Genomic DNA, 25,078 nt, shown 5'->3' with positions numbered 1-25,078 from the left:
GCTGGCAAAATTAACATTATTTTTCTTGTGAAACGACAACTTTAAGTGTTCGATTGCGATACCTTTGAACGTGGACGAGGCTGGGCGCTAACGGGGCGCTGTGAGGAGCGCGCACCGATCGGTCGCTGACCCTCCAGCTTTCTCCGAAGGCGTTCAGGTTCCTGATAACCGTCCCGTCCGGCTTCATGTACTCGTTGCTGCGGATCCCGTCGTAGTTTCCGCACAGCCCTTTGACGGCGTTCTTGTACGTGCTCGGCAGGATGATCTCTGCACGTGCAAAGGTGGATGTGTGAAGGAAAAAAAACAAACAAAAAAAACAAAAAAAACGAGGTGACAGCAGGTTCATCGACGGCTCATCGAGGCTCCTTTACCTCCACGACTTCTGCCGTCAAAGCGCACAGTGAGTCCGAAATCAGTGGTGAGCTGAACCTGCCTGGAGTTCATGGTGATGAGTAAACCTTCCACCGGACTCAGAGGGAGTGAAACGCGCTCCCCGTTCACCTACGGCAGAAACAAAAACCCCAACTTTACAATTATCCCGCAATTCTACCAGTTTTTCTTCTTGTAAAATTTTTTAATCATAAGCGCCGATCTTCTTCGAGCAAATTGATCAATTTTGTTTTTTTAATCAATAAATACTTTGCAAATTTATCTTGTAACTTTTTTTCCCTGGACTATTGTGACGTCGATGGCCTCACAGTGCAGAGGTCATGGGATCGATTCCGGCTTCGGCTTTCCTGTGAGGAGTTTGCATGGTTTCCTCCCACATTCCAAAGACTAAATTGGTCTCAGGTGTGAGTGTGAGAGCGGACGGTTGTTCGTCTTTTGCGTGCCCTGTGATCGACTGTCAACCAGTCCAGGGTGTACCCTGCCTACTGCCTGAAAACCGCTGGGATAGGCTCCAGCATTGCAACGTTACCTGGTATCTTTACAATACTTTTCTTGTATGATTGTGACTTTAATATCATAAGTGTCTGCTTTTTCGGCGATTTTTTTCCCCTCTTGTAATGTGTACGACATTTTCTTGTAAAATGACACATGACTCTGCTAACGTCAACTTTTTTTCCCCTTATCGTTTTTTTTTTGGCTCACTAAAGCATGACAAGGATTAGGAAGAGAAGGAGATAGCAAATGCAAGAAAAGCAGCGTACCAGGACTTGCTTCCGCTGCATGAAGCGTACGTTGACGCCATAGACGTCGACGAACAGCTGGTCCAGGAAGGACACCCTCCTGTTTCCACCTCGTCGGATATTCTTGCCCCTGACCGTCAGAGAGGGCAACGAGCTCTGCGGCGGCTGGAAGTCCTCCGTCAGGACGTACGTGTAAGGCCCCTGGAAGTGGTGTGTGAAACCGTCGAAGGTTCGGTAGTGAGGATCTCCTGCAATGCTGCACTTGGAGAACTCTAGAAAAAGGATTTTAGGGGTGAAAAATGGTTACTTTGTTCTCTGAAAATGTACAACTGTTTCTTTTGTTTGACTTGATCCCCTAAAATAACAAAATTTTTTTTTTTGAAGGCATGAAAACGTGGACTCACTGGTCGGCTTGCAGTAGACATCGCCGAATCTGTCCAGGTCGCACACCGAGTTGGAATCACAGCGGTGCTCCGTGCACGAGACCAGGCCACCAAGGTTACAGCGACACTTGGAAACGCATTTCGCCGTCAGCCAGGAGTCTCCCACCTACAAAATCACACAAAGAGATACACGAAGAAATTTAAAAAAAGAATGCACTCAAAATTTGCTTGCATGGGTTTCCTCCTGGTACTCCACTTTCCTCCCACATTCCAAAAACATGCATGGCAGGTCGATTGAACACTCTAAATTTCCCCTAGGTATGAGTGTGAGCGCGGATGGTTGTTCATCTCTGTGTGCCCTGCGATTGGCTGGCAACCAGTTCAGGGTGTCCCCCTCCTGCTGCCCGAAGATACCTGGGATAGGCTCCAGCATGCCCACGACCCTCGCGAGGAGAAGTGGTGCAGATAATGGATGGATTTTCGAGTGGAAATACAACTTTTTCCTCAAAACTAATTTAGATTTGCAGTGTTTTGAATAATTTTACTGTAATATAATGTATTCACCTTTTTACCTGATCGAACTCAAACGTTTTTATGATAATTGTACAAGATTGATCTCACTATATTGCATTTTTCCCCCTGTGCAATTACAACTTTTTACCTAATAAAATTGTGATTAATTCTGGTAGTTTAATGAAATTCCTATGCCCCCCCCCACACATTTTTGTGATAAAACTACATTTTTGTTTTATCTTCATCAGCATTTTTCTGGCCATGTGAATTCAGGTGTGGTCCTCCTGACTTTGGCATTTGCAAACTTACGTCGTGGTACTCGCCGTCGGAATCAAGGCAACCGCATTTGTCCAGTGGCACACATTTGCCGTCGCTGAGGACGAAGCCGGCATCACACTGGCAACCCTCCACGCAGCTGGTGGGCGGCAGGTGGCACGAGGTGGGGAACAGGTCCGAGCAGGTGGGAGGGCACGGAGCCGTGCAGTCCGAATAGTGGCTGTTTGGCGGGCATGGCAACGCTGCAGAAAAACAAAACCATAATTACTTTTTTGTAATATTTATCTGTAATCTTGTATCGTATTGTGACTTGACTTTTTTCCTGGCAATATCGTATTATAATTCCTGTCAAATGACAACTTTTTCCATAGAGATTAGCAAAAGTGGTCTTACGGCAGAAGGTCCGGTTCCTCCAGCTGACGGTGACACCGGCGCTGCTGCAGGCCTGAGCGTAGGCCGCCACGTTGTCGCAGAGCGTGGCCTGCATGCCGTCGTATTCGCACATGTCGTACACGCAGTTTCCCGTGAAGGCTTCGGGCGGCACCAGAGCGTGGCAGGGTCGGAAACTGTCTGACAGGAGCACGGCGGCGCACTGGGAGTCGAACGCCGCCTCTTCCTCTACCGTGCAGTTGGGGTGCACGTTGGGCCGATTGTCTGGCTGACAGCTAAAAATAGAAGAATGCCCAACAACAGAGTTTATTTTAATTCAAAAACATCAAGATTTAATTCATATTTTTAATTGACTTAATTTTATCTGGTTGGATAAAATTGCTTGGAATGGAATTGTTTAAAAAGAGAAATACACAAGTTAATTTTGCCCATATAGATTACTCTCTTGTTTGACTCTTTAATTGATCATTTATTCTGTTATTATTTAATTAATTGTGTCAGAACATTTACAAGTGTATGTGAAATACGTTTCAGCATATAAGTCATACAACACGTAAAAAAAAAGGGGGGGGCTTTAAAGTGTCTGTGTAATTGCCCATTTTGATAGAATACTATATCGTCTCTGATAGATTTTTTCAGAAGTTAAATGTCATATTCAAATATAAAATTGTTCCATAAGTCACTTCTTTAATTTGATGCTATCTAACCCATTATTCGCTAAAATATGTAAAAAAAATATAAGTGTAAAATTCTATTGTCTAAAATATGAAAAAATATATATATTTTTTAATTTAATAATGCAATAATCTTTATTGTATTCATATCTCAACATTTTTTAATAAAATCCTTAAAAATGTTTTAGCATGTAAAATATTCATAATTGATGTTTTTTAAGTAATCTATAAATAATTAAAAAATACATTTGAATTATTTACTTATTTTCCAATGTGTACGGAAAGTATTTGATTTGTATGACGGATTTGCTGACCCGGGATCGCTGTCTCCCTCGGACTTCCAGCTGTTGCCCAGTTGGATGACGTCCTTGGCGGGTTGCTTGTCTGGCTTCAAGTTGTCGTCAGACGTGTTGTGGTTGTAGTTGCCGCACATGCCGCACAGCTGACAAACAAGACAGAGACAATCAGACTTCCTCACAATTGGGGTTTAGGATTGCACAGCTCCAACTGTAGAGCCCGCGCAGATTAGTACTTTATGTACAAATTAGACCTTAACACTTACACCTAACATTACTAGGGTTCTTTTTTTTAATATTGTGAATTCCAAGAGAACATTATCAGGAAACCTACGCTGAACATGGCCCACATTTTCAAATGTGCGAGCGATACGCACCTTATTGAAGTATTGACCGGGTACGGTGATCTCCAGGTGATGAACGCCGTCGAATTTGACTTGCAGACCAAAGGTGGTGTCCAGGAAACTGTAGGCGCCACTGGTAATCACCTTCGCTCCCGCCGCGCTAACGAAAATCGGCGTTCGTACCCGCCGACCGTTTACCAGAACTCTACGGCCCTTCTGCAGCTCAATCTGGGTGTCGTGAGGCAGGAAAACCTTGACGGAGCGGACGTACGAGGCCTCGGGTTGGCCGCGCTCCTCGTTTTTCGCCACGATCCGGAACGGTGTCACCATACTCGCGTTACACACCTGACGGAGAGATAGGAAAGGTCAGCGTCACGCCTTGCGCGCCGTCCAATGGGAGCGGAGAAAAAACGGGCGTCGTACCTCAACGAGAGTGTAAGTGCAGGTGCCCATGAAGGTGTGCATCACGCCGTCAAAAGTGTAGTAGTGAGGGTCTCCGGCCACGTGGCACTTTCCTTTGTCTGAGCAAATCAACAAAAAAAATTCTCACTTTATCCACGTAAATTTAGAATGTCTCTTTTTTTTTTTTTTTTTTTGCAACTTTATTTTGGTCAAAGTACATTTTTTGTTTGGACGAAGACAGGACCTTTTTTTGTATATTTACAAGTCCATTGGAACATTGGACATTTTTTTAGGGTTAGATAATGTTTTTCTCCCAAGGACTTTATTCTAAAATGATTTAAACTTAACTGACTAAAAACTTTTTTTCTCACATTGCAACTATTCTCCAAAACGTATTTCATGTAAAATTAGTTTATTTATAGTTTATTAATGTTGTTTCTTGCAATATCAGTGACTTCAATCGGGTAAATTAATATTTGCTCAGGTGAAGTTCGGACTTCAGGTTCAATTACAGCTGAACAACATTTATTTCTTGATTTTGTGTTATTACAACTATACTAACATGTTAATCATTTAAATTATAATGTATTTTCTTATATTATCAACAAGTAAAATTATGATTTCATGTTTGTAAATTGAAATTTTTGTGGGAAAATGACAACTTCATCAGAAACCTTACAACTCATTCACATAAATTTGCAACAGTTCTCCTAAAAGTTGTTGATCTTGTAGAATTTTAGAATTTTTAGCGCAAACAGCAAGAAACTTTTTTTGCTCATAAAATGATGACTTTATTCCTGCAAAATTAGAAAAACATTTCCTGTAATTTTAGTGATTCGTTTAAAAATTCTTTTTTTTTTCAGGCAATATTTCCTCACATTTCCACTATTCTCAGAAAATTTGCTTGCATGTGAAATGTGTCTTTTCTTGTGATATTTAGCAACTTTATTTTTATTGTTGCTATTAAAAATAGTAATAAGAATAATGAAAATTTCTAGTTTAGCCAAAGGTAGACTTTTAGCATCATACAACAACTTCCAACTATTTTTGTGACATTATTCTTATTACACTCAAATTTTGGTTTGGGTAAAATGTAAACGGGACGTTATTAGGAGTATGATGGCTTACCTGTGGAATGGCAGTCCAGCACTCCTTCGAGCACTTTGCACTCCTGCGCGGGGCTGCAGCGCCACGGCTCGCATGTGACGTTGTCGTTGCCGTTACACTTGCAGCGTTCCGAGCAGTCGGCTTCTGTGAACCAAGTTCCGCCGAGCGGCCTGTACTTTCCCTTGTGGTCGGTGCAGCCGCACTGGCTGAGCGGCACGCATTTGTCCCCGCTCAAAATGAGGCCGAGGTCACACATGCATCCCTCCACACACGGCTGGTCGCAGGGGCCCTCCGGGTCAGCCGGATCCTGACAGCTGGGCTGGGCGCAGGCGGACCCGCACGGGGTGTAATGACTTCCAGCAGGACATTTGAGAGCTATGTCGGGAGGCGAGATGGAACATTACTCACAAAAAGACGTAATATCAGGACTATGACCACTCTGGTAATATGACTTTACCAAAGACAATATAGTATGCTAAATTTGAGTGTTTCTCTTGTGACTTTATTCTTGTAAAAGTAGGATTGGTAATTTAAATTTATTCTTGCGAAATTCTGACTTTCTGGTAAGGTAACATTATGACTTTTTCTCATCAAAGTGACTTTATTCTTGTGATGTTAAAACAATCTGGTAACTTGACAATTTTTCCTCATAACAATGTAAATCTATTGTTGTAAAATTGTGATTATCAGGTAACTTATGACCTTTTTCTCAATGTTGTGACTTTATTCTTGTAAAACGAAAACTTTGTTGTAAAGTAACTGACTTTTCTTGTAGTTTTGTTATTTTTATTTGTATAAAATTCTGTCTATTTGGGAACTTCAAAACTCTTGAAAAGTGACTATTCTCCAAATAAATCATTTTGAGAAGCGATTGAATTGTCCATTTTTAAGTGAGTGCTCGGTGACAATGGCCGACTCACGGCAGAAGGTGTTGTTCCTCCACGCGATGGCGACTCCCGCCGTGGCGCATATGTCGGCGTAAGTTTCCACCGCCTGGCACAGGGCGACGGTCTGCCCGCCCGTGGCGCACATGTCGTACACGCAGTTTTCCAAATAAGGCTGAGGGGCGACGACCGAGTGACATGGCTTGAAGATACCTGAGGCCAGATCGACAATTTTGGGGTGTTATTTCCCACCACTTGTTCTGTAAAAATGAACCAAGGCTAAAAAATGTTTTGAAAAATAAATAAAATTGTTACCGTTCGGATCGGCAATCATGCCGCAGCTCGTTGGCTTCTGGGCTTCCTCCTCCACTTTCGGGTCGCAGTCCTCCTGGCCGCCACCATTGGTACAACTGGACAAAAAGTGCGAATGACATTTACGATTTTCAATAATACAGCAAAACCCCGGCATTTCTCGAACGGTAATTCTTTTCTGCAGGACAACATAAACTGCCTAAGTACAGTTAAGTTCTATTCATCCTTTAACTTCAATCCTATTACGAATAGAAAGTGTTGAGGGTGTATAAACTTACTAGGGCCTTGGGTCAGGAACCTGCCAGCTTTCTCCGAGTTCATTGGTGGTCGAAGCGGGCATCTTGTCTGGTTTCAGGTTATCGTCTTTGGGATTTCCGTTGAAATTTCCTGTCGCCCAAAACAAGCTTGCCTTTTACATCAACACAGGACTTTGATTTGGAATATTCCTGTGACCCGACTTTTTTTTTTTTCAGAATATTAGCTAATTCCATCCATTCATTATCCGAGCCGGTCATCCTTAGAACTGAAAAAACAATTCTTTTTTTGTTCGTTTTCAGGGAAATTTAGAATGTAGGTTGATTGGACGCTCCAAATGTCTGTAGGTGTGAGTGTGTGCGTTCGTTATTGTGTACCCTGCGATTGGCAGGGAATCGATAAACGGTGTACCTCGCCAACGTCCCAAAGACGGCTGGGATAGTCTCCGGCACGCCCACGACCCTTGTGAGGATAAGCGGCTTGGATAATGGATGGATGTTTCATAAGGAGCCCAGGTAAGAGATTCCATCCAGGCTGCACTTCCAATATTGTACGTATACGGTAAATGTTCTCACCACACATTCCGCAAAGCTGTCCGTTGTAGGAAGAGGGCACGGTGACGTCGGCGTGGTGGATACCATCAAATCTCACCCGCAGGTGGAAAGACGTCTCCAGGACGACAAATTTGCCACTCAAGTAGATGTTAACGCCGCCGATCCACGCAACCGGCGGGACCACCGCCGTCCCGTTTACCTGGGGGTCAAATAAAACGCTTTACTGAGTTGGACAATAAAAGCAAAGCCGCTTTAATCGGGTTTCATTCAAAAATTGCTGATGTAAATATAAAAAATAGGTACTATTCTCATGAAATTAGACTTTTGTCTCATAATATGTCTTTTTTAAAACTGTATCTAAAGGTTTTTTTTACATTTTCTTTTGCTCGTCAAATTACAACGAACATCACAACAGACTCAGGCCATCGGATCTGTTGACAATCTTTTAAAAAAACAAAACTCTTTTTGCCATCTGACCACTGGTGACAACTGACAAGAATGACATCATTTTGTAAATGTTTTTTCAGTAATCCTTTTGATCTAACCAACTGACAAACGAGGCTCAAGACAATGTTCACCTGGACAGTTCGGCCCTTGCCGAGGATGACGGTCACACCGTTGACTTGGACCACGACGGCCCGGACGTAGGAAATCTTCTTGTTGCTACCTCTGTGCTCGTTCTGGGTGTCCACGCTGAAGTATGGCAAGCCGGAGGACGAAGCGTTGCAGGGCTTGGTCAGCGTGTACGAGCAGGCTCCCATGTAATGGTGGGTGCGCTTGTCAAAAGTGGTGTAGTGCGGGTCACCGGACACCGAACATATACCAGTTCCTGTTTTGTGAAAAATTACATTCAGATTTCCACAAAATTTGGATTTGTTTGTAACATTGCAAATAACCTACCCAAAGGACGGCATTGGTACTCTCCGTCGTGCAGCTGGCAGGTCTCGGTGACGGCTTTGCAACTGCTGTCGGAACAGCGGATCACGCCTCCGTCTTGGCACGTGCACTTCTGCTTGCAGCCCTCCAAGTACCAGCCGTCGCCCACCTCGTACACAAAAACATCGCCATTAAAGACTCCACACATGAGCTACTCAAACGCGGATTGATGTGACGGCGTTTCTGTCGTGTGTGAGCGTTTTAGTAGCGTTCATGAGAGCATTTTGGTTGAATGAGAGAGAAAATATTTTCACCAGTGAAATGCGGGAGCATTTCAGTCATGTGCATCAGAGCGTTTCAGCAATGAGTGGGTGCAAATATTTTTTATACTGTGTATCGTGGATATATAGTGTAATCTGAAAGTTTCCATTGCACGTGTGAGCGTGCAAACACTCGCAGAAGGGAGTTTATGTTTCAGTAGAATGGGTTAGTGAAAACTATTTCCGACGAGTGGGTGAGAATGTATCAATTGATTGCATGTAAGAAAAAAAAAATCAAAGGTTGCTTGTGAGAGTGTTTTGGTCATTAACGTGAGCAACGATGTTTTCAGAAGCACACGTGAGTGTTACAGTAATATGTGTTAGGGTTGAAGTTTCGTGTGTCTCAAAACTTTTGGCAGCAGTCTATGTGGGAGTTTTTCAGTATGCGTGAGTGTGTGTCTAAGTGTGTATATCTGACTGTGAACGTGCATGTACATGGGTGTGCATGTGAGTGTGCACATTTTGGGCCAACTCACCGGATGGTACGTCCCAGTGGGGTCGAGGCAGCCGCAGTCTTTGCGTGAGACACACTTGTCGTCGCTGAGGACGAATCCCGGGTTGCAGGCGCAGCCCTCCACGCACGCGTCGCCGCAGCCGGGCGCTCCCACCGTGCCCAAGCACGTCTCTGGACACGAGCTCACGCACAACGAGTAGGAGCTGTTGGTGGTGCAGTCCAGGGCTGCGCGGAAAAAGTGCAAATACTGTCATGCGTACATCAGATGCTCAATAGCAACAATCAGGGGCTGCACATGATGCGCAGGCCAAAAAGAGCAACTGCCGCTAATGTTAACAGCTGGCAATATTTTACCACATCTCATTGTGTTAAGGGGCTTTTTAAAAATTTTTATTATATATTTTATTGACTGAAAGTTTTTAGACATAGTCAAAAACACACACACACACACATATATATACATATACATATACATATATATATATATATATATATATATACATATATACATATATACACATATATACATATATATATATGTATCAACCTCTCTCTCTCTTTCTCTCTCTCTCTCATCTAATATAATTTTATATTTTACATAATGAATACATTTTAAGGCTTAGAATTCAAATTTCTATCCTGTTATTATTATTATCTATTTCACATACATTTTATTTGTATTTTTTTTTCAGTTGAAATAAATTTACAATGTGTATTTTAAGTTTAAATATGTTTCAAGTGTGTTTTCACATTGCGCAGTATCTCCAGCGCATCCCTTTTTAACGTCATATGCATTATGAACCCTTATTGCATAAACGCTGAGACAAGACTGATGAAAACTTACGACAGAAATGGGGACTCCTCCACTGGTGGACTTTGACTCCGGCACTGTGGCAGGCCTCCGTGTAAGCTTGCAGCTGGTCACACAGAACCTGCTGCTGCCCGTTGAACCGGCACATGTCGTACACGCAGCCCTGGAAGAAGGGAGTGGGATTGACCACGCCGACGCACTCCCTGAACAATGTGAGGGAAGCGCAGATAAGACTCACACTCCATAACACAAAGCAACCAATGTGCCTGTTCACTGTAGACCAGAGTCCGACATGTAGAACTATAACGCTAATCCGATTTGAGAGCCATGCGTATGACGTGTTCTAATCTTTATGGGTGGATGCTGATAACCGAGGTCACATTTTACACGACAGAACTACCCACCTGGTAATCTGACAGAAAAACTCAAAATCAATGAATAAACTACAGTGGAACCTCGGTTCTCGACCATAATCCCTTCCAGAACCCCGTTCGAAAAGCGATTTGTTCGAACACCGAATTAAATGCAATAGTTGTACGCACTACTTTTCTTTTTTCGCTAGTAGCAGCTTTGTTGCTTGCACTGACCTTCTTTGGAGGCATGATTAGGGGCTAAAACACTTCGCAGCACGTAGCACGTCCGCACGTGACAACAATTGGTCAATTGGCCGCTCAGCCCCCACCCTCGCGTGCGCACTCACGCGTCATACCGGCGTTCGAACTCCGATGTTTGTTCGAACTGCGAAGCAAGAATTTCTCTTTTTTTTTGTTCGAACTCCGATTTGTTCAACCTCAGAGTCGTTCGAGAACCGAGGTTCCACTGTAAATGACCACGATCAACAAATGTAACAAAAACGTCAACTCTCCAAAATAAGCAACTCACCGGAATGGTCCAGCGGTATCATTGAGTTTTCCACATTTCTCCGGCTTGACCACCTCTGCTTCTAGTTTGGGATCGCAATCTGGGTCGGGATTGGTGCTTGGGGAACACCTGAGTAACCAAATAAGTACGTACTAAATACATCAGCACACCTTACTGTTGAGATTTAAAAAAACAAAATAAAAAATTGATACAAGTGTCGGTTGAATTCATTATTACAGGTATATATATATTTTCTAGTTCCTTTTAATTTGGAAATGCAATTATCAGTCATCATATTCCCGAATGCAAGAATTTACGTGTCGTCCTCGTCTTCTTCCGTCTGCCAGCTGTTGCAGAATTCGTTGACGTCTGCGACGAGTATGCCATCTGGTCTGGTGAAGTCGTCGTTCGGGTTCCCGTCCAAGTCACCGCACAGACCGCACATCTGGTCGCGGTACGAGCTGGAAAAAAAAACTGGATTAAGAAATGTAAACAAGTGGGGAAATGATTTTGAATGACAATCAACGTTACATAAGAGGACTGGGACATAAGAGGACAAAAGGTCTTTGAAAAACCCATTCAAGTTTTACTCTGGTAAAAATCCCACTGACCAACCTGGGCACTGAGATCTGGGCAAAGTGATTCCCATCCCAGCGCACTTGGAGGCCGAAGGTCGTCTGCACCGTGACGTACTGCCCGGCACGACTGATCGTCACCTTGGGAGACGGGGAGTGAGGTAGCGCCACTCGTAGGCCGTTCACCTGTGAGGATGAACGATTGCGCAATGTTGGTATTGCACTGTGCCCAATAACAATATTGCCGTTTGCTTTGTTGCTGGCTTTTTGTGGAATGTATCCAGTTATGTGTCACAGAAATTTTGCTCGATTTGTTTGAAAATGAATGTATCCAAGCAGCCTTGTGGGATTTTCCATCCTTTGCCACATTCCTGGATATCACAAACCTTTTGCAACAAGTAGTACTTAAAAAAAAGAAAAACTACAGTAGCGTAAGTAGATGTGTTCATCAAAAGCAAGAAAGCTGTTTTATTCCTAAAATATATTAAATATTATGCTAAGCCAATGACACATTATGCACAGTTTGGAACATTAAAGGGAACCCCAAAAATGATTTGCAATAAAATGTTCTATGGGGTCGAAACATGGCATTCTGATTAGTATTGCGTTTGCGGAATATGAGCTAAGCGGTAAAACTCACCTTTTTTAGCCTTCTCAGGGAGCGGCTGTTTTGTCATTTCTGATGACAGTTGCTCAGGACTCAGATAACGACCAGCTTCAGAGAACAGGGGAGCCATGATTGGTCATTACCTGAGCCCCAAGCAACGGCGTAGATTTTCAGTAGACGGAAGTGACAAAATGTCTGCCCCCTGATATGTGGATTCTACTGCTTAAATATTATTCAACAGACGCAATCCTAATCAGAAAGCCATGTTTAGAATAGTGAAGGCGCATAAAACATTTTAGTGCAAAGATTTTTTGGGGTTGACTTCCCCTTTATAATCAAACTTAAATAAAAGCTTGACTACTACTAGATTTGAAATATGATGACTCCCAAGTAGTCAAGCATATAAAATTAGTGAGATTATGGCAGGAAAGATGAGCAAGACAATGAAAAAATTAGGCAAAAGGGTGCAAGCACTTGACTGATATACAAGAACACTAAACCAGGATTAGCGATGCAGCTGGCGTCAAGAATAAAGTTGGAACGTTGTGAGAGAAAAGCAACGTGTAGAATTTGGTTGGTATTGGCGTACTTTGCTCCAGGGTGCCGTACTGACCTGGATCCTCTTGCCTTTCATCAAAGTCACGGTGATTCTGTCCACCGTGATGTAGAGTTTGCGCAGGTAGGACACTCCTGGTAGCCCTCTTTCCTCGTTCTTCCCCTCCACTGAGAACCAAGGCCCTGCTCAAAGGGACCAAAATACCAATTATTATATACAGGAGGCTACTTTTTCTTTACAAGTATGCTGCTCCTCAGAAGACTCAAACCGGAAATGGCCATAGGTAGGGAAAAGGTTATGCGTAAAATAATTATTTGAACTACGATTTGTCCTGAAATCATCAAGCTATTTAAGGGGTGACTTGAATGAATGTATAATAAATAAATAAACACCTGAATAGGAAGTCTCAGTAGTACCACAAAACATGAACTTTTTAAGGTTAAAAAAAAGTAAGTTCTCGGGATAAGCGGGTGGGTTATTTATTATTTTTTTTGTCGAGTCCAATGTGGGAAGATGAAGATAAACTCTAAATTGGAAAGAAAAAACATGTACCCAATAAATAAGTGTCTGTAATTACCCTGACTCTTATAAACACATACGCAACCTACAGAGGAGCTGCCCCAATACTGACTGTGGTCGCCACATTACTTTGCATGAAGACCAAAAAAAAAAAACAATAAAAACATAGGCCTTCAGTGGAGTTCTACTTAGCTCAACTTAAATAAATACCCCTCATAACACCAGCATTTATGACGCCACGGGTGGGAAAAATAAAACACAGACACACTCACCTCGGCTCACGGGAGAGCTTCTTTTCAAAATGGCCTCACAAATATATCTAAAATCAAACCTAGACTTTTCCCTCCTTCGGCCATTGTAGGTAAAAAAAAGAAAAGCAGGAATATATTTTAAATTTTCGAACGGTCGCCGGGAAAGAATGTCAGGTGTCGATTTCCGCACAGCGCCGCACTGTCACAAGTGAGTATCGAATCACAAAACGCGTTTATATCTCCCGACAGCGACAGTATGTAAATATTGTCCTTACCTGTGTTGTTCCTGCATGTTCTGGCCAGCGTGTAGGTGCAGGTGCCCATGAAACTGTAGAATCTTTTGTCAAAAGTGTTGTAGTGTGGATCTCCACAGATGATGCAGTCTTGGGAGCCTGAACATGCCGAGTTCAAGAACAAGACACGAGAGCTTGTTACAGGTGTAACCCACTCATTAAACATTTCCTTTCCTTTCCTTTAATACTGTATCGCCTGCAATGGCATTTTTCGTCCACCAGAGAGCAGAAATAACTCTTCTCAGTCAAACGAGTGAGAAAGCGCAAGTGTTGCAACTATCGCGAGTCATTACGATACCGCAGACGAGAGTTGCGGAGAGAGGAGCTAATGTGAGAAGTGTGAGACGTACAGTTGAAACAGAGGTAAAAAAAAATGTAGCAAGTTTTAAAACAAGGGTTACCCGAACCTGTTTAATATGAGTTTTACAGACGACTGTAAACAGGACTGCATTCTCCGGTGAGTTCATTATTTGCCGTGCTGCGCGGTGCCAATGACGCTATTGAAGCTATGCTAGGCTGCGTGTTGAAGAAGCCATTTTGTCAATGCCATTGTAGTTGACTTTATATTGTCATTACCGTACTTGATGAGATGCGGTAAACAAAAAAAAAACAATCGGAGGATTGATGAATATTTGTACTGACCAAGTTAAATATATGTTGAGTTTGTGTGACAGAAAATTACTCTACATATTTCAGTGTGGTTTCATGTATTAGAGTTGTCCATGATTGCTCAACTATTAAAATTCCTAATGGTTGATGTGAAAAGTGAATATGAAATGTTAATTCGATTGACAAAGAAATATAATTCACCCTGCTTATGCAGATAGATTTGTTTCTTTGTATACATGGGTGTATGATTACGGACACTAGCTCCTTTAAAAACACACTACCTGGGAAGATGAAAAATATTTTTTCTCAGAGCTCTGGATTTCTTGTTTTCTTTGTTTCTTTTGCATTTCAACCAGAGGTTGAGACAGAAGAAAAAACACAGAGAGAAGTGAAAAGTTCATATAGTTATTGTTTTAAATTATTATTTAAAAAAAAGGAAGAAGTAATTTGGTTTTATTTCATGCATCTCCTAGAAAAAGTTCCTAAAAAAAAAAAAAATCACCTGTCCATTTACCACTAAAGTGTGCTATACAAGTGCTGTATAGATAATCCCCGTTACACATGGTAAAAGGTGACATCCTATCTGTTCTGTTCTATTCTGTTGAACAAATTGAGTTGCCTTGTGTATGAAATTAAATGTTAAATAAATTTCCCATAGCTTGCCTTGCTCTTACCTGCTAATAGTAGAGTTACTGACCTGTTGGATAGCAGCCCAGCTCTCCCCCCTGGACTTGACACTCGTGCATTGGGGGGCATTGAGACGCCTGACAGGTAACAAGGGGTGCGTCACAACGACACTTCAGATTGCAGTTCTCGACGTAGAATTCCTCTCCAGGCTGACGGACACACACAGTTGATTTATCGGTTCGGGCTTTAGTTGTATTTCACAGTCCGAATGGACAGTTGCTCGTCCATCTCGGGGTACCTGATAATATTGGCCATTGGTGTGTTTGCAGCCGCACGAAGAGTTGGTGACACATTTGCCAGCACTCAGGATGTAGCCGGGATCACACACACAGGACTCGGTGCACGGTCCGCTGCAGGAGGGGGGTCTGCCCGAACACGTCTCCGGACAGGGGTCCGCACAGGACTCATAGTGGCTGTTGGGGGGGCAGCTAAAAGCTGTGTGGAAGACGAGAGGGCTCAAGTTAAAGCATTGTCTTTTGACTTAAGAGCTGGCTGGACACATTCAGAGAGAAGGCTACAGCCAAGTCCCACGTCAATAATCTGCTCGTTCTACTCACGGCAGAAGGTTTCGTTCCTCCAGGGTCCGATGTTAACCCCACGGTCCTGGCACTCATTGACGTAGGCTTCGATGGCCTCACACAGAATGGAATGAGCTCCATCGAGCACGCAAAGGTCAAAGACACAGTCCTTGACGTACGCCTGAACGCAAAACCAGCATGCCACATCCGATCTTGTGACTCAAAATTCAAATTTTTGGCCGCACGCTCGCTCCATGTACTCGTGACTTACATTGGGGTTGACCTTGGCGTGACAAACGGCAAAAGGACCGTTCTTATCCAGCAGGATGCCACAATATCCAGAGCTCTCATAGAGTTTCTGCTCCTCTGGCTCACATCCAGGATGAGTGGTGTTGGGTTTCTTGTTACACCTTGTGCAAAAGAAAATATTACACAAAAACTAAACACAGGACAACGTTCACAATCTGAAATGATTCAAAAGACTGAATGAATGAGGGGGCAATCTTGTTCTTGTCGATAATGACATTTAAAAAGTAACACTCACTGTGGATCAGTGTTCCAGCTGTTTCCAAACTCATTTGGATTGTTGGTCAAAGACCAGTCCGGTTTGCGGAAATCATCTTTAGGCTCTCCATTGTAATCTCCACACAGTCCACATAGCATATTCTTATAGCTGTGGGCGACAGGTTACAAGATCCTTTATTCCAGAACTTGAGAAGCAAGAGTGTGAGACATGGGGCCTGTGAAACTATTGTAAAATTCTGCTTTAGACATATTTTTGCAGTTTTTAGAACACAGTTCTGTGAAAATAATTCCTTGCTGTGGTCAAAAAAATAAATAAAATAGAAATTGCAATCTCATTATAATCAACAGCAGCACTACGAGGACAGGGTTTCAGGTGACGCTCACTCTTTAATCACTTTGACGTCCATAAAGTGGTTTCCGTCGTAACGCACAGTCACACCGAAATCCAAGGACACGGTGTAGTGCTTTCCTGATTTGAACACAGAGACGCCTGGAAACGGATTCACTGGCAGGTTTACTTTGAGTCCATTTACCTGGGTGTGGAAAGCAGGTGAGACTCATAAGTGAGCCGGCAGGGAAGGAAATTAATCAATTTGATCACAGTATTGACGAGATTTCCCTCATCCCTTCTTACATGGACAGCGCCGCCTTTGAAGATGGAGACGCCACCGGATTCGACATACACATGAACCGCCTTCACATAGGATATTGTGGGTCGGTTGTAACGATTTTCGTTGTCGGCGTAGACGGCAAAGTTTGGCAACGCAGACGCATTGCAGACGCCAGTCATCTGGTAACTGCAGTTGCCCATGAAGTTGTACTTGCGCTTGTCAAAGGTTGTGTAGTGCGGATCCCCGGACGCGATGCACGAGGATGTACCTTCATGGAAAACAACAAAGCTCAGATGACCGATGACCATTTTGGAGACCGACTGACCAAAGTGAGGAGTTGAAATGAACAAGCAGAAGATTTCTTGACGTGTTACCTTTCGGGTAGCATCCGGCGGCACCGTTAACCTCGCGGCACTCCTCCGTCGGATCACAGGTGTTATCCACACATTCTAAAGTGTAGTTCCCCGCACAGCGACACAGCTTGGAGCAGCCGTCTCCAAATACGATCTCACCAGGCTAAAGCGCAAAAGTCAGCAACTTGGTCAGAGGGGACCGCCTTTATGCTGAACACAGGCGTTGTACTATTCTGACCTCATAATAGTTATTGTTGTGATCCAGGCAACCACATTTCTCCAGTGGCACGCAGTGTCTCCCCTTGAAGACAAACCCTGGTTTGCAAAAGCAGCCGGTGATACAGGAGCCGCTGCAGTTGGTGGACGGTTCCATACAGGTGGGAATGCAAGCTGGGCCACATTCGATGTATTCTGCATTTGGAGGGCACTGAACTACATGGTTGGGGGGGGGGAGTAGGATTGATTTAGTAGCTACTGAGGAGCTGTTGGATTAGCCTTTTAAAAATATACCATACCTGGCTTTGGTGTCGTCGGCCTTGGAGTTGTTGGTCCGGGTGTTGTTGTGTCTAAGATGTCATTGACATTCATTTAAAATTACTATAACAAAGATTTCTTTACTATGGTTCAATGAAAGAGAAAGGTTGAAAGGATGGGAGCATACTTGTGGGATAGCAGCCAAGCTCCCCCCCCTGGACTTGACACTCGTGCATTGGGGGGCATTGAGACGCCTGACAGGTAACAAAAGGTGCGTCACAACGACACTTCAGATTGCAGTTCTCGACGTAGAATTCCTCTCCAGGCTGACGGACACACACAGTTGATTTATCGGTTCGGGCTTTAGTTGTATTTCACAGTCCGAATGGACAGTTGCTCGTCCATCTCGGGGTACCTGATAATATTGGCCATTGGTGTGTTTGCAGCCGCACGAAGAGTTGGTGACACATTTGCCAGCACTCAGGATGTAGCCGGGATCACACACACAGGACTCGGTGCACGGTCCGCTGCAGGAGGGGGGTCTGCCCGAACACGTCTCCGGACAGGGGTCCGCACAGGACTCATAGTGGCTGTTGGGGGGGCAGCTAAAAGCTGTGTGGAAGACGAGAGGGCTCAAGTTAAAGCATTGTCTTTTGACTTAAGAGCTGGCTGGACACATTCAGAGAGAAGGCTACAGCCAAGTCCCACGTCAATAATCTGCTCGTTCTACTCACGGCAGAAGGTTTCGTTCCTCCAGGGTCCGATGTTAACCCCACGTTCCTGGCACTCATTGACGTAGGCTTCGATGGCTTCACACAGAATGGAATGAGCTCCATCGAGCACGCAAAGGTCAAAGACACAGTCCTTGACGTACGCCTGAACGCAAAACCAGCATGCCACATCCGATCTTGTGACTCAAAATTCAAATTTTTGGCCGCACGCTCGCTCCATGTACTCGTGACTTACATTGGGGTTGACCTTGGCGTGACAAACGGCAAAAGGACCGTTCTTATCCAGCAGGATGCCACAATATCCAGAGCTCTCATAGAGTTTCTGCTCCTCTGGCTCACATCCGGGATGAGTGGTGTTGGGTTTCTTGTTACACCTTGTGCAAAAGAAAATATTACACAAAAACTAAACACAGGACAACGTTCACAATCTGAAATGATTCAAAAGACTGAATGAATGAGGGGGCAATCTTGTTCTTGTCGATAATGACATTTAAAAAGTAACACTCACTGTGGATCAGTGTTCCAGCTGTTTCCAAACTCATTTGGATTGTTGGTCAAAGACCAGTCCGGTTTGCGGAAATCATCTTTAGGCTCTCCATTGTAATCTCCACACAGTCCACATAGCATATTCTTATAGCTGTGGGCGACAGGTTACAAGATCCTTTATTCCAGAACTTGAGAAGCAAGAGTGTGAGACATGGGGCCTGTGAAACTATTGTAAAATTCTGCTTTAGACATATTTTTGCAGTTTTTAGAACACAGTTCTGTGAAAATAATTCCTTGCTGTGGTCAAAAAAATAAATAAAATAGAAATTGCAATCTCATTATAATCAACAGCAGCACTACGAGGACAGGGTTTCAGGTGACGCTCACTCTTTAATCACTTTGACGTCCATAAAGTGGTTTCCGTCGTAACGCACAGTCACACCGAAATCCAAGGACACGGTGTAGTGCTTTCCTGATTTGAACACAGAGACGCCTGGAAACGGATTCACTGGCAGGTTTACTTTGAGTCCATTTACCTGGGTGTGGAAAGCAGGTGAGACTCATAAGTGAGCCGGCAGGGAAGGAAATTAATCAATTTGATCACAGTATTGACGAGATTTCCCTCATCCCTTCTTACATGGACAGCGCCGCCTTTGAAGATGGAGACGCCACCGGATTCGACATACACATGAACCGCCTTCACATAGGATATTGTGGGTCGGTTGTAACGATTTTCGTTGTCGGCGTAGACGGCAAAGTTTGGCAACGCAGACGCATTGCAGACGCCAGTCATCTGGTAACTGCAGTTGCCCATGAAGTTGTACTTGCGCTTGTCAAAGGTTGTGTAGTGCGGATCCCCGGACGCGATGCACGAGGATGTACCTTCATGGAAAACAACAAAGCTCAGATGACCGATGACCATTTTGGAGACCGACTGACCAAAGTGAGGAGTTGAAATGAACAAGCAGAAGATTTCTTGACGTGTTACCTTTCGGGTAGCATCCGGCGGCACCGTTAACCTCGCGGCACTCCTCCGTCGGATCACAGGTGTTATCCACACATTCTAAAGTGTAGTTCCCCGCACAGCGACACAGCTTGGAGCAGCCGTCTCCAAATACGATCTCACCAGGCTAAAGCGCAAAAGTCAGCAACTTGGTCAGAGGGGACCGCCTTTATGCTGAACACAGGCGTTGTACTATTCTGACCTCATAATAGTTATTGTTGTGATCCAGGCAACCACATTTCTCCAGTGGCACGCAGTGTCTCCCCTTGAAGACAAACCCTGGTTTGCAAAAGCAGCCGGTGATACAGGAGCCGCTGCAGTTGGTGGACGGTTCCATACAGGTGGGAATGCAAGCTGGGCCACATTCGATGTATTCTGCATTTGGAGGGCACTGAACTACATGGTTGGGGGGGGGAGTAGGATTGATTTAGTAGCTACTGAGGAGCTGTTGGATTAGCCTTTTAAAAATATACCATACCTGGCTTTGGTGTCGTCGGCCTTGGAGTTGTTGGTCCGGGTGTTGTTGTGTCTAAGATGTCATTGACATTCATTTAAAATTACTATAACAAAGATTTCTTTACTATGGTTCAATGAAAGAGAAAGGTTGAAAGGATGGGAGCATACTTGTGGGATAGCAGCCAAGCTCCCCCCCCTGGACTTGACACTCGTGCATTGGGGGGCATTGAGACGCCTGACAGGTAACAAGGGGTGCGTCACAACGACACTTCAGATTGCAGTTCTCGACGTAGAATTCCTCTCCAGGCTGACGGACACACACAGTTGATTTATCGGTTCGAGCTTTAGTTGTATTTCACAGTCCGAATGGACAGTTGCTCGTCCATCTCGGGGTACCTGATAATATTGGCCATTGGTGTGTTTGCAGCCGCACGAAGAGTTGGTGACACATTTGCCAGCACTCAGGATGTAGCCGGGATCACACACACAGGACTCGGTGCACGGTCCGCTGCAGGAGGGGGGTCTGCCCGAACACGTCTCCGGACAGGGGTCTGCACAGGACTCATAGTGGCTGTTGGGGGGGCAGCTAAAAGCTGTGTGGAAGACGAGAGGGCTCAAGTTAAAGCATTGTCTTTTGACTTAAGAGCTGGCTGGACACATTCAGAGAGAAGGCTACAGCCAAGTCCCACGTCAATAATCTGCTCGTTCTACTCACGGCAGAAGGTTTCGTTCCTCCAGGGTCCGATGTTAACCCCACGTTCCTGGCACTCATTGACGTAGGCTTCGATGGCTTCACACAGAATGGAATGAGCTCCATCGAGCACGCAAAGGTCAAAGACACAGTCCTTGACGTACGCCTGAACGCAAAACCAGCATGCCACATCCGATCTTGTGACTCAAAATTCAAATTTTTGGCCGCACGCTCGCTCCATGTACTCGTGACTTACATTGGGGTTGACCTTGGCGTGACAAACGGCAAAAGGACCGTTCTTATCCAGCAGGATGCCACAATATCCAGAGCTCTCATAGAGTTTCTGCTCCTCTGGCTCACATCCGGGATGAGTGGTGTTGGGTTTCTTGTTACACCTTGTGCAAAAGAAAATATTACACAAAAACTAAACACAGGACAACGTTCACAATCAAAAGACTGAATGAATGAGGGGGCAATCTTGTTCTTGTCGATAATGACATTTAAAAAGTAACACTCACTGTGGATCAGTGTTCCAGCTGTTTCCAAACTCATTTGGATTGTTGGTCAAAGACCAGTCCGGTTTGCGGAAATCATCTTTAGGCTCTCCATTGTAATCTCCACACAGTCCACATAGCATATTCTTATAGCTGTGGGCGACAGGTTACAAGATCCTTTATTCCAGAACTTGAGAAGCAAGAGTGTGAGACATGGGGCCTGTGAAACTATTGTAAAATTCTGCTTTAGACATATTTTTGCAGTTTTTAGAACACAGTTCTGTGAAAATAATTCCTTGCTGTGGTCAAAAAAAAATAAAATAGAAATTGCAATCTCATTATAATCAACAGCAGCACTACGAGGACAGGGTTTCAGGTGACGCTCACTCTTTAATCACTTTGACGTCCATAAAGTGGTTTCCGTCGTAACGCACAGTCACACCGAAATCCAAGGACACGGTGTAGTGCTTTCCTGATTTGAACACAGAGACGCCTGGAAACGGATTCACTGGCAGGTTTACTTTGAGTCCATTTACCTGGGTGCGGAAAGCAGGTGAGACTCATAAGTGAGCCGGCAGGGAAGGAAATTAATCAATTTGATCACAGTATTGACGAGATTTCCCTCATCCCTTCTTACATGGACAGCGCCGCCTTTGAAGATGGAGACGCCACCGGATTCGACATACACATGAACCGCCTTCACATAGGATATTGTGGGTCGGTTGTAACGATTTTCGTTGTCGGCGTAGACGGCAAAGTTTGGCAACGCAGACGCATTGCAGACGCCAGTCATCTGGTAACTGCAGTTGCCCATGAAGTTGTACTTGCGCTTGTCAAAGGTTGTGTAGTGCGGATCCCCGGACGCGATGCACGAGGATGTACCTTCATGGAAAACAACAAAGCTCAGATGACCGATGACCATTTTGGAGACCGACTGACCAAAGTGAGGAGTTGAAATGAACAAGCAGAAGATTTCTTGACGTGTTACCTTTCGGGTAGCATCCGGCGGCACCGTTAACCTCGCGGCACTCCTCCGTCGGATCACAGGTGTTATCCACACATTCTAAAGTGTAGTTCCCCGCACAGCGACACAGCTTGGAGCAGCCGTCTCCAAATACGATCTCACCAGGCTAAAGCGCAAAAGTCAGCAACTTGGTCAGAGGGGACCGCCTTTATGCTGAACACAGGCGTTGTACTATTCTGACCTCATAATAGTTATTGTTGTGATCCAGGCAACCACATTTCTCCAGTGGCACGCAGTGTCTCCCCTTGAAGACAAACCCTGGTTTGCAAAAGCAGCCGGTGATACAGGAGCCGCTGCAGTTGGTGGACGGTTCCATACAGGTGGGAATGCAAGCTGGGCCACATTCGATGTATTCTGCATTTGGAGGGCACTGAACTACATGGTTGGGGGGGGGAGTAGGATTGATTTAGTAGCTACTGAGGAGCTGTTGGATTAGCCTTTTAAAAATATACCATACCTGGCTTTGGTGTCGTCGGCCTTGGAGTTGTTGGTCCGGGTGTTGTTGTGTCTAAGATGTCATTGACATTCATTTAAAATTACTATAACAAAGATTTCTTTACTATGGTTCAATGAAAGAGAAAGGTTGAAAGGATGGGAGCATACTTGTGGGATAGCAGCCAAGCTCCCCCCCCTGGACTTGACACTCGTGCATTGGGGGGCATTGAGACGCCTGACAGGTAACAAAAGGTGCGTCACAACGACACTTCAGATTGCAGTTCTCGACGTAGAATTCCTCTCCAGGCTGACGGACACACACAGTTGATTTATCGGTTCGGGCTTTAGTTGTATTTCACAGTCTGAATGGACAGTTGCTCGTCCATCTCGGGGTACCTGATAATATTGGCCATTGGTGTGTTTGCAGCCGCACGAAGAGTTGGTGACACATTTGCCAGCACTCAGGATGTAGCCGGGATCACACACACAGGACTCGGTGCACGGTCCGCTGCAGGAGGGGGGTCTGCCCGAACACGTCTCCGGACAGGGGTCCGCACAGGACTCATAGTGGCTGTTGGGGGGGCAGCTAAAAGCTGTGTGGAAGACGAGAGGGCTCAAGTTAAAGCATTGTCTTTTGACTTAAGAGCTGGCTGGACACATTCAGAGAGAAGGCTACAGCCAAGTCCCACGTCAATAATCTGCTCGTTCTACTCACGGCAGAAGGTTTCGTTCCTCCAGGGTCCGATGTTAACCCCACGTTCCTGGCACTCATTGACGTAGGCTTCGATGGCTTCACACAGAATGGAATGAGCTCCATCGAGCACGCAAAGGTCAAAGACACAGTCCTTGACGTACGCCTGAACGCAAAACCAGCATGCCACATCCGATCTTGTGACTCAAAATTCAAATTTTTGGCCGCACGCTCGCTCCATGTACTCGTGACTTACATTGGGGTTGACCTTGGCGTGACAAACGGCAAAAGGACCGTTCTTATCCAGCAGGATGCCACAATATCCAGAGCTCTCATAGAGTTTCTGCTCCTCTGGCTCACATCCGGGATGAGTGGTGTTGGGTTTCTTGTTACACCTTGTGCAAAAGAAAATATTACACAAAAACTAAACACAGGACAACGTTCACAATCTGAAATGATTCAAAAGACTGAATGAATGAGGGGGCAATCTTGTTCTTGTCGATAATGACATTTAAAAAGTAACACTCACTGTGGATCAGTGTTCCAGCTGTTTCCAAACTCATTTGGATTGTTGGTCAAAGACCAGTCCGGTTTGCGGAAATCATCTTTAGGCTCTCCATTGTAATCTCCACACAGTCCACATAGCATATTCTTATAGCTGTGGGCGACAGGTTACAAGATCCTTTATTCCAGAACTTGAGAAGCAAGAGTGTGAGACATGGGGCCTGTGAAACTATTGTAAAATTCTGCTTTAGACATATTTTTGCAGTTTTTAGAACACAGTCCTGTGAAAATAATTCCTTGCTGTGGTAAAAAAAAAAAAAAAATAGAAATTGCAATCTCATTATAATCAACAGCAGCACTACGAGGACAGGGTTTCAGGTGACGCTCACTCTTTAATCACTTTGACGTCCATAAAGTGGTTTCCGTCGTAACGCACAGTCACACCGAAATCCAAGGACACGGTGTAGTGCTTTCCTGATTTGAACACAGAGACGCCTGGAAACGGATTCACTGGCAGGTTTACTTTGAGTCCATTTACCTGGGTGTGGAAAGCAGGTGAGACTCATAAGTGAGCCGGCAGGGAAGGAAATTAATCAATTTGATCACAGTATTGACGAGATTTCCCTCATCCCTTCTTACATGGACAGCGCCGCCTTTGAAGATGGAGACGCCACCGGATTCGACATACACATGAACCGCCTTCACATAGGATATTGTGGGTCGGTTGTAACGATTTTCGTTGTCGGCGTAGACGGCAAAGTTTGGCAACGCAGACGCATTGCAGACGCCAGTCATCTGGTAACTGCAGTTGCCCATGAAGTTGTACTTGCGCTTGTCAAAGGTTGTGTAGTGCGGATCCCCGGACGCGATGCACGAGGATGTACCTTCATGGAAAACAACAAAGCTCAGATGACCGATGACCATTTTGGAGACCGACTGACCAAAGTGAGGAGTTGAAATGAACAAGCAGAAGATTTCTTGACGTGTTACCTTTCGGGTAGCATCCGGCGGCACCGTTAACCTCGCGGCACTCCTCCGTCGGATCACAGGTGTTATCCACACATTCTAAAGTGTAGTTCCCCGCACAGCGACACAGCTTGGAGCAGCCGTCTCCAAATACGATCTCACCAGGCTAAAGCGCAA

General features: G+C 44.7%; 1 protein-coding gene across 1 annotated transcript in view; it reads right to left on the bottom strand.

The window, feature by feature from the left end:
- LOC148338822 (IgGFc-binding protein-like) overlaps positions 1–25,078 on the bottom strand; it is a 46,056-nt gene that overhangs the window by 3,751 nt on the left and 17,227 nt on the right. The window contains exons 52-112 of the mRNA XM_088293507.1: positions 24,926–25,067; positions 24,575–24,819; positions 24,325–24,473; positions 23,961–24,089; positions 23,688–23,826; positions 23,456–23,597; positions 23,137–23,333; positions 22,909–23,047; positions 22,758–22,813; positions 22,487–22,675; positions 22,270–22,411; positions 21,919–22,163; positions 21,669–21,817; positions 21,306–21,434; positions 21,044–21,182; positions 20,812–20,953; positions 20,493–20,689; positions 20,265–20,403; positions 20,119–20,169; positions 19,843–20,036; positions 19,626–19,767; positions 19,275–19,519; positions 19,025–19,173; positions 18,660–18,788; positions 18,387–18,525; positions 18,155–18,296; positions 17,836–18,032; positions 17,608–17,746; positions 17,462–17,512; positions 17,185–17,378; positions 16,968–17,109; positions 16,617–16,861; positions 16,367–16,515; positions 16,002–16,130; positions 15,729–15,867; positions 15,497–15,638; positions 15,178–15,374; positions 14,950–15,088; positions 13,626–13,742; positions 12,638–12,762; positions 11,458–11,603; positions 11,160–11,303; positions 10,864–10,971; positions 10,015–10,184; positions 9,193–9,395; positions 8,421–8,565; positions 8,099–8,349; positions 7,542–7,719; positions 6,990–7,098; positions 6,715–6,809; positions 6,436–6,612; positions 5,537–5,890; positions 4,430–4,527; positions 4,040–4,351; positions 3,681–3,808; positions 2,696–2,967; positions 2,336–2,544; positions 1,535–1,679; positions 1,152–1,402; positions 372–501; positions 63–267 (exon numbers count right to left, since the gene is read on the bottom strand). Coding sequence (XP_088149633.1) covers positions 63–267; positions 372–501; positions 1,152–1,402; positions 1,535–1,679; positions 2,336–2,544; positions 2,696–2,967; positions 3,681–3,808; positions 4,040–4,351; positions 4,430–4,527; positions 5,537–5,890; positions 6,436–6,612; positions 6,715–6,809; positions 6,990–7,098; positions 7,542–7,719; positions 8,099–8,349; positions 8,421–8,565; positions 9,193–9,395; positions 10,015–10,184; positions 10,864–10,971; positions 11,160–11,303; positions 11,458–11,603; positions 12,638–12,762; positions 13,626–13,742; positions 14,950–15,088; positions 15,178–15,374; positions 15,497–15,638; positions 15,729–15,867; positions 16,002–16,130; positions 16,367–16,515; positions 16,617–16,861; positions 16,968–17,109; positions 17,185–17,378; positions 17,462–17,512; positions 17,608–17,746; positions 17,836–18,032; positions 18,155–18,296; positions 18,387–18,525; positions 18,660–18,788; positions 19,025–19,173; positions 19,275–19,519; positions 19,626–19,767; positions 19,843–20,036; positions 20,119–20,169; positions 20,265–20,403; positions 20,493–20,689; positions 20,812–20,953; positions 21,044–21,182; positions 21,306–21,434; positions 21,669–21,817; positions 21,919–22,163; positions 22,270–22,411; positions 22,487–22,675; positions 22,758–22,813; positions 22,909–23,047; positions 23,137–23,333; positions 23,456–23,597; positions 23,688–23,826; positions 23,961–24,089; positions 24,325–24,473; positions 24,575–24,819; positions 24,926–25,067 — 9,935 coding nt within the window. The remainder of the gene's footprint in view (positions 1–62; positions 268–371; positions 502–1,151; positions 1,403–1,534; positions 1,680–2,335; positions 2,545–2,695; positions 2,968–3,680; positions 3,809–4,039; positions 4,352–4,429; positions 4,528–5,536; positions 5,891–6,435; positions 6,613–6,714; positions 6,810–6,989; positions 7,099–7,541; positions 7,720–8,098; positions 8,350–8,420; positions 8,566–9,192; positions 9,396–10,014; positions 10,185–10,863; positions 10,972–11,159; positions 11,304–11,457; positions 11,604–12,637; positions 12,763–13,625; positions 13,743–14,949; positions 15,089–15,177; positions 15,375–15,496; positions 15,639–15,728; positions 15,868–16,001; positions 16,131–16,366; positions 16,516–16,616; positions 16,862–16,967; positions 17,110–17,184; positions 17,379–17,461; positions 17,513–17,607; positions 17,747–17,835; positions 18,033–18,154; positions 18,297–18,386; positions 18,526–18,659; positions 18,789–19,024; positions 19,174–19,274; positions 19,520–19,625; positions 19,768–19,842; positions 20,037–20,118; positions 20,170–20,264; positions 20,404–20,492; positions 20,690–20,811; positions 20,954–21,043; positions 21,183–21,305; positions 21,435–21,668; positions 21,818–21,918; positions 22,164–22,269; positions 22,412–22,486; positions 22,676–22,757; positions 22,814–22,908; positions 23,048–23,136; positions 23,334–23,455; positions 23,598–23,687; positions 23,827–23,960; positions 24,090–24,324; positions 24,474–24,574; positions 24,820–24,925; positions 25,068–25,078) is intronic.

This window comes from Idiotropiscis lumnitzeri, chromosome 4, assembly GCF_059441095.1.
Source record: "Idiotropiscis lumnitzeri isolate Australia: NSW breed Sydney's pygmy pipehorse chromosome 4, RoL_Ilum_1.0, whole genome shotgun sequence".
Classification (NCBI taxonomy): Eukaryota; Metazoa; Chordata; class Actinopteri; order Syngnathiformes; family Syngnathidae; genus Idiotropiscis; species Idiotropiscis lumnitzeri.
This window is presented reverse-complemented; position numbering and strand designations above follow the sequence as displayed.